The sequence below is a fragment of the Micrasema longulum genome, unplaced genomic scaffold (genome assembly GCF_059751315.1).
Source record: "Micrasema longulum isolate JH-2025_06_02 unplaced genomic scaffold, ASM5975131v1 h1tg000548l, whole genome shotgun sequence".
In the NCBI taxonomy this organism is placed as follows: Eukaryota; Metazoa; Arthropoda; class Insecta; order Trichoptera; family Brachycentridae; genus Micrasema; species Micrasema longulum.
In genome coordinates, this window is record NW_028277744.1 from 1277078 (window position 1) to 1286178 (window position 9101).

Here is a 9101-nt window from a genome sequence, read left to right on the forward strand (position 1 = left end):
TAAAATATGCTCGACTATAAAAGAATATCAAAATAGAACATCATCAATAAATTGTTTGAAAAAAAGCAGTGAAATTTTAGTTGGTCACACGTTCACTTCTGTTCTTTAACAAAACTACTTTTGCAAATTGGAGGGAATTAAATGAATGTTCAAAAAAATGCTTATGTTAAAAAAAAATAATCCGGAGAACGTTTTCTCTAAGTTGTCCTACACATAGTGAGCAAAAGCAAACACCAATGCACAGGGTAAATAAAACAGTTGTCGCAACGTTGTTGTCACTTTATGAAATAGTATCTTGTTAAGGGAAGCAATTATTAAACATTTAAGATTTGTAAACTTAAAAATTATTTTATATCAAAAACAGTTCTTCGAAAAATTTGCATGGATATATTTTCAATGCTTGGATAACAATCCTTAGACAATTAAGAAATATATATTGGCACTGGCGCCCGATGCCGATAAATTAACTCACTGCATTATTTTGTTAACAAATATTCGGTACCATGCTCAAATGCTAAATTTGAATACGAAGGTAGTAAGTTAAATAATTTAATTTTCTATAATTGATGTAACCGACCCGTTACAGGGGGGGGTGGCAGCTTCGTTCTGCCTGGTTCCACTCAATCGGCCTAACCGGCGTAAACGGGAGACCTGGGAGCCCGACGCACCGAGAAAGAACTGACCACTAAGTCAACCTCAGTAGCCCTGGCTTTCCAACGGGTCCTGTTTGTGCAAAGAGGCGAGCGCAGTCAAGGCGGAAGCCAGCAGCGAAGCACGAAGTCCAGCGGAAAGCGGAGGGCGCGTAGGCGTAGAAATAAAACACATGCGTTAAGTGTCTTGAGTGAACTGATCGTTTATTTGAAATGTACCCATTATAAATGCGCGGCTGCCGCCTTGTACGCGAGCCACCACCGGGGAGTGGGGGTACGGGCGACCATTCGCCTGGCCTCCCCCACTCTCACTCTGCCCTACGGTCAGCCACGTAAATAGGGTCGTCCACCCGCGCGCGGTTTTAATCGACAGTATGCCATGCGGCGCGCAACATATAAGAATGCAAATAAATAAACATTCATTTTACAAAATTAATATCCAACATTTTACTAATTAAATTCCCGTATATGAAATAAATTAAACCTCGGTATTTGTCAAGGCCGAATTCGAAAGTGAAATAACTCGTCTTTATTGAGGATTCAGCACTTGATTTTATTACTTATACCGAGGCCCTATACTAATTAATATCTTTATTAAGCACATAATCCAATAATATTATAATTCTCGGCAGTCTTGTTCTTCAGCCTGTGCGTCCGGAACAATTGACATAAAATATTTATTGAAATAAATACTCACAACAAGATTTCAAATTTTGGTTAAGAAAATCAAGACAGGAAACTTTTCCACGAAAAACATAACTAACCGCATCGGATTCTAAATTTGTACTGCAGTAGGCAATACAAATCTCCATAGTGCGATTATTTTGCTCTTTGGTGATATACTGTATGGCAAAGGTGGATTAACTGTCAACAGCGTTTTAGGCTGCTGCGCTGCAACAGCACCATCGCTATAATCTACAATGGTCAATTAGTGATGACACCCTTGGCAGCGATCATGATCTTAATGATCTTAATGGTTTAACAACATGTTCAGCCATAGATAATGCCAATGTAGTCTATCCCACAAGGGAAGGCGAATACCGCGATACATCAGAGAAAATATATAGTGGAGAGACTTCTCTGATGATATTAAACTCAAAGTGAACGAGCTGCCCACTCCGACGAAAGAAAATGTAATGAAATGCTACGAAGCATTATCATCATACATCGTCGATGCAATAAACAAACATGTCCCCATAAGAAAAAAATGCAAGGGGAATATGATCGTTGAATCAGGACACATCCCCCCTTCATGGAAAACCCAATCCAGAATCCCAATCCTTAAACCCAACAATGACCCAAATTTTGGGTCTTCCTACCGCTCTATAGCCCTCTCCTTCACTAACAGTGGTGGAACATATGGAGAGACAACACTTGGACTGATTTGTGGAGAGCTTGAAAACTCTGCCCGAACCTCAATTTGGATTCAGGAAAAAAAAGAGCACTACTGAAAGCATGTCAATTCTGACATCCGATATCAAAGCCGCTTTGACCAAAGAAGAGTTCTTAATAGGAGTCTGTCTGGATGTTAATAGACATCAGCGACATTTTCCCCGTAGAGACAAGTATGCTGCAGTATGCGCCAGTATGCAAATGATTTCTTCATGTATGCAAATGAGAAGAACTCAAAGAATCTAGAAAATGATCTAAATTGAGGTATGATTAACATAAAAACTTGGTTAGTGGAACATAGCTTAGATCTATCGGCTGGTAAAAGTAACGCCATATCTTTTTGTAGACCACAAAAAATCCCAACCATAAAAATTCAGAACGGAGATGAGATAGTCCCTTTTATGACCCAGATTAAGTTCTTAGGAGTAGTTTTGGACACTCATCTTACACGGAACTCACACATAAACCATATTGTAAACAAGTGTCAAGCCGGATTGAATACGTTAAGAGCAGTCTTGCGAGTATGGTGAGGGAGCCACCCTTTTAAACAAATATTTTTTTACACTGCGCATATCCTGAGCCATCTTAATTATGCCTCGTTTCTTTTAGAACCATGTTCAAAAAAGAATCTTCAAAGACTCGAACGGATCCAATCCCAAAGTCTGAAACTAGTCATCGGTGCAACGAAATCCTCTCCAATTAACACTTTACAGGTAAAGTGTTACCTAACAGTGATCTTCTCGTTATGACAAAGGAGAAGCAACTTAGTACATGGCAAAAATATTGGGTAGCCTCCTCCCAAGCCAAGGGAAAACAAATTTTCTAATTGAAACCAAATGTAACAGAAAAACCTTGGTTTACCAAAGTGATTCTGAACCAATTTGAGACATCTTTCATATGCATAATGCGCATTGGGCACTGTTGTAATGGTTTTGACTGGTTCAGAATGTATGTCCGGGACTCTGCCATGTGCGAATGTCAGCTTGAGGATGAAGATTCGAATCATGTTTTTTTATGCCCCATAAATGATTGTTATCCTGAGTTCCTATCTTCCCTCTCCGATATCAACGTCTCATTCCCTATTCACATTTTAACTCTACTGTGACCACCCAATATATATATATATAGTTGGATAATTTATAAAGCGCCATTTTTGTGAAAATCACCTCAAAGGCGCTGTACAATTAATAAACATCCCAGTACGTCTTGCAGCTACAGAGCGCATGGACGGTTGGGATTCTAGTTCCTCGTTTTCAATTAAGATCAATCAAAAATTATAATAGATAGGAGCTAGATTACAGGACGTCTTGCAGCTACAGAGCGCATAGACAGTTAGAAATTTAGCCCCCATTTACACTTTTAAAAAATTGACAAATAAATAAATAAAATAGTGTATTACAAAATAATAATAATATGAATAGTAAAAAGGAGTAAGATTACAACACGCCTTGCTGCTACTAAGCGCATAGACGATTGGAATTCTAGACCTCGTTTACAAAATTAAGGTATTTTAAAATTGATATATTAAAGCTAGATAACCAATCATCGTGCAGCTACAAAGCGCATGGATGAGAGGAATTCCAGCAAAGTTAAAACAATATCAATAAATTTACAAAAAATAGAGTATAGTAGTAAATTGGTCAAGTGTTCATACCAAGAAGTAAGCAATAAAAAACTAAATAAATCAAACACTGTTTCAACTCCATGGTTAACAAAGGGAGATAGATGTCCGAAGAGAAGCTTTTGTAGACAGTAGGTAGATATCGTCGCCATGTGGCCCGCTGGCTAGTTAGGTAGATAGTTTCTGGAAACGCACGTGTGTAGTACTATTATGCTTTTTGTTCCAATGACTTGGTGTCCATTTTGGTCCGTATTATTTCGTTTTATGAGACGCAACATTCCTGTTCAAATTCACTTCTTTACATGAATATTACACAAACGCGTGTATAAGCGGTTTGATTTATAATTTTGTATATTATTAGAAGGCAGATATTTGAAATATTATGTATTTATCAATAAATGTCAGTTCACTTTTAGTAGCACTGTTGTAATTTTTTAATTATGGGTGTAGTGTTCTAAATAGCAAAATGTAGGTACTTTCGCGTCAAAAACTGATACATTCTTAAACGGTTTTAAAGGATTCATATAAAATTTTATGATTTTAAGGTTACAGACGCACTATGTTTGTAAGTTTCCATTGTTCACTATTTGTCACATATTTTGTTAAGAATAAAGTATAAAACAATGCTATTAAATAAATAGTCTTCTTTTTTCCACTGTTTGTTGAAACATGACTACACTACTATACACTAATGATTTATAAACATTAACTCATTGTTTTCTAACATATAATAACTTATTTTCAGATTTATTATAAGATTATAAGCTACGGTTGGGGAGGAACTATATTTCACGCCCAGCCCGTACGGTGGCTGAGCGCGAATGAACATGTATTCAACATTTTATATTAATATCTAGTAATAAATATGTTATATATTATATAAAATGTAAGCAATATTAAATACTAACACACTTACTTACTTATATTACTAACACATGAGTAAATATACTCGATATTGGCTAGAACACCCCAGTTGGGGGGTGAAAAAACAAAACAAAGAAGAAACATTTGCCATAGACTAAACATAAAATATTTGCGTCAAAGTCAAACATCAAGTCAAATGATATATCTGTAGTCTGTGGTCAAATGTCTAAAATTCGCACAGATCTGTAACGTATAACAATTGAAGGTCTTTGGTCTTGTCAGATATCTGTAGTCTGTGGTCTTGTCCATTGTACTTGTACAATATAATCTGTGGTCTTGTCAATGTAGTTTGAAAAATTGATAACCACTCGCTATACACGTGGAAATTAAGTAAAGTACATTACTGAATTTTGTTGCAATTTCCATTTACTATTTGTTGACAGTTCATTTAGTGTTCTAATTATTGAATTAATTACTTAATTGATATACAATGCAGTATAAGAAAATTACCCACCTCATTTTCGACATGGATGGTCTCATTATCGGTGAGTTTTTAAAAATCAAATGACCTTCATGTTTTAAATTGAAATATCGTTTGGTTGTATTATGAAAAATAGGTGGCAAAATTCCATTGTAAAATATGATTGCGTAGGCATAGTAGATTTGATAAATAATAAAATTTTCTGATTAGTATTGATTTTTGCTGAGTTGCATGTCTAAAGCTATTAAAACGTCTAAAGTTTTACGAGTTGAATTCTAATAGTCATGGAAGGAGTGAGTCGAAGACAGACAAATTTCCTAAAAATTATCCAAATGATTAATGTACTTAAAATATTGTAGCATGCCTGAGTTTTTTTATCCAAATACTAGATTCAACTAAGAAGTTTATCAAGTGAACAGATATTTCAGCAGTGATGAATAACTTTTTTTGACAAAATCGTTACAGTAAAACCGTAAAATGTATAACAGATTTTTTTTTTCTAAAATGAATAACGAGTTTTGTTAATCACACATATTTAAATGGGTTATAGATAAAACTATATCATACTTTTAAATGTTTCTGTTACGCACTTCAGAAACAATTATGGTACAAACTAATATGAAAAAATGGTAAGATAATACTGTACAAAACTCTGATCAAACTAATCCTTACATATGCCTCTGAAACCTTGGTTTTGACAAAGAATATTAGGGGAACCATTACAGCTTTTAAAAGAAGAATCCTCAGAGTTGTCTATGGCCCTGTGAGAGAAAACAACCATTGGCGTTTTTGCTACAATAAATAGAGCTACATGAAATCTACAGAGCGTCCGATGTAATCAAGCCCAGCAAAGTGGGGTTTGAGGTGGGCTAGCTATGTAATTAGAATGGACGACGAAAACCCCATAAAACGCCTAACTTCGTCTGTGCCACAAGGACGATAATCCGATGGATGGACTGCATCAGTGGAGATACGACAATATGGAAAGTGAGGAACTGGAGAGGAAGGACAGCAGACCGGCAAAAGACTCCTGGATTCAGCCAAAGCCCACCCGGGGCTGTTGAGCTTATAATGATGATACTTTTAAATGGGCGATAGAAGGAAAAGGGAGATGGATAAAAGGGAATCATATGATTTAGATTAGTACGTTATGGGCCTTTCTTATAAACCTGGTATAAAGTTACGCCTAGTCATATTGGTGATAAGATAAGATAATGAAATAAGGATGGTTTTCCCATTCTATAATAAGGATGGCATTCCCATTTCGCATTTTGACAGCATTCAGCCTTCTTTCATTCTTGTTTTCGATTAACCCTGTTCCTAGCACTCACCCTCCTTTCAATATCTTTCTGATTTTGCTTGCAGCCGTGGACGTCCAGGACTGTGAGAACCTGATGCCTTGTAAAGTAGGCAAGCGTAGTTAAAGCTCTCGGAAGGTATCTGTAATATACGGCCCAGCCAGCGGCATCGCCTACACGTATTGATAAGTGTCAGCGGAGGTTGCTGCATTGTCTTAATTCTTAAAAAAATAAGTGCATTAATTTGATACGGGATAGACGTCGTCACTCTTGGAATATCTGTCGGTTAATGTATTTGTTTATGTGTTTCTGTGTATTAGTGTAGTTACTTTATTTTATAGATTCTGAGACCCTGTATACAGAAGCATTTCAAAACGTTGTGGGTAAGTTTGGTAAACAGTACACTTGGGATCTAAAGGCCCAGCTGATGGGACAACAGAATAGAGAATGTGCAGCTAGTGTCATTAAGGCTCTTGATCTACCGATGTCTATCGATGAGTTTATTGATGAAACCCACAAGCAGTTTGAAGTGTTATTCCCTACAGTCGCTTTAATGCCAGGTTAGTTTAGTCTCTAGACAGTTATTATGAATACTAGAACTACATAAGTATCAAAAGATCAGCTAACAAAATATAAAATAATTCTGAGAGAAATATATAATAAAGTAATTAAGCATACTTAACGTCATATGGTTAATAATATGTGGTAAAAAGTTGTATTTTTTGCAGGTGCTAAACGTCTTATTCAACATTTGACTGATCTTAAAATTCCATTTGCATTGGCTTCAAGTTCCAGTAAAGAAAATGCTGACCTTAAGACAATGAATCATCAGGATTTGTTCAATTTATTTTCACATAAAATATTTGGCTCATCCGATCCTGAAGTTAAAGTGGGAAAACCTGAACCTGACATATTTTTGATTTGTGCTTCCAAATTCCCTGACAAACCTGATCCCAGTAAAGTAAGTACATAATACTCATATTTGTCTTTGGTCTAAAAATTTTTATGGAATGTGATTTAAAAAGTTTATATTTTCACTTTCATTTCTGTGAGCTGCTTGTTCTAGAACTGCAATTAAATAATGTTATGATAACACTTATAGTAATATTATATTCATCATAACTATATCAGGCACGTTGTTAAGATGACTATTCTGTTTTCTGTCTTTTTTGTCTGGTGACTATTTTTCCTACTTCTTTTTGCGCATCTTATGAAGGTGTATAACTGATAATTTTACTAGTTTAATATTTTCATATAAATAACTTACATACTAATTCTTATTTTTAAAGCACTCTAAAACTAGCCCACAATGTCACGAAAATGAATTGTCATAAAGTATTTTATGACAATTTGATTGAACAAAGGATGAAATGTCGATCTCTATTAATTTTTTGTTGATGACAAATGGTGCTTAGTGTTGTCAAAATAGTATTTATTATAAACTACCTGCATGAGACCACTGCGGTTTCCATTGTACCCCTCACCGCAGGTATGTGAACACACACTTAGTTCTTAGTTCTCGAGAGCTCTGATTTTGCTAGAAAATTTATCAGTTTAAAAAAAAATTAACATATGTAACCCCCTTTTTCCAATAGTGTCTGGTCTTCGAGGATTCCCCCAATGGTGTAACTGCGGGTATAGCGGCAGGAATGCAAGTTGTCATGGTTCCAGACAAACAATTGGATCCAGCTTTAACAAAAGAGGCAACTCTCGTACTTCAATCCCTTGAAGATTTCAAACCAGAATTGTTTGGTCTCCCGCCGTTTTAAAACAAAATATTGCCATGGATATTTTGCCAAAAATTAATGTACCTAGAAGTTGAACTTGAAAGACAATGTGAAACATAAACGTACTTTGTAGGTATTTCAATAAACACAATTTGCTTATATTTGTTTATATTTTAATTTTGAAATATTTTAAGACCTATCTACATACCTTATGTCATATATTTTTCTTTTGAAATATTTAAACCATTGACATTTTTCTTTTTGTCTCCTTCATAAGGCAAGTCTGTATCGAAAGGTACAGATTTATATTTAATATTTATTAATTTTTTCCCATTGTAAACAATGATTAATAAAAAAGATAATGTGACCTCACTTGGGGTTACTCGTGCCGAGGACACTTACATGTGTGAATGTACAAAGACAAAATAACAAAATATTCAGACAGTTTTAAACACTATGTATTTATGCTTACATTTAATTGATGTATACCTGTATTATTTATATTATAAAATGCACAATCAAATAAAGACAACATAAGCTATACATCTGTGGAGAAGGTGATTCAATATTGGTTTGGGCGAATGAGACAATCCATTTTACTTCTACCCAGCTCCACTATATTATTTCTTAGTAACATTCAATTGAAAGGTTTGGTATACAATAGTATGAACTTTATTTTGTACGAAATTGACAGTGAAAATATATAAATAAAAATTCTTCTGTGCTCTGAATAAACACTCCATCATGTAAAGTTGGTGAATGTGGAAGGTATATTTTTAGAAAATGTTAAATTATGGATTATTTTTGTAATAAATGTATTTTTAAACACCATTCATTTATTTGCATTTTGAAGTAATGTTATTCTGGTGTTAGATTCTTATTCAACATTCAGCTTTTCCGCCATTCTGCAAATGTGTCAAATGTTACATTAAAAAAATATTTATTATCTTGGCCTTCAGTAACCTGTGTTATTAGAGGTTTATATGTATTTAACTAACCACTTATATTTAATATAATATTTATGTCTTATATTCTAAATGGTATGCCTAATCGATGAGTCGACCAGTG

The 9101-nt window shown here is 34.8% G+C and overlaps 1 protein-coding gene across 1 annotated transcript; it reads left to right on the forward strand.

Moving 5' to 3' along the window:
• The first annotated feature begins 4774 nt into the window (after positions 1–4774).
• On the forward strand, positions 4775–8194 carry LOC148280737 (pseudouridine-5'-phosphatase-like). The gene is made up of 4 exons (XM_088227951.1): positions 4775–5072; positions 6648–6866; positions 7035–7267; positions 7902–8194. Exons 1-4 carry the CDS (start codon positions 5018–5020, stop codon positions 8073–8075), a joined length of 681 nt encoding a protein of 226 aa, XP_088084077.1. The 5' UTR covers positions 4775–5017; the 3' UTR covers positions 8076–8194.
• The last annotated feature ends 907 nt before the right edge of the window (positions 8195–9101 follow it).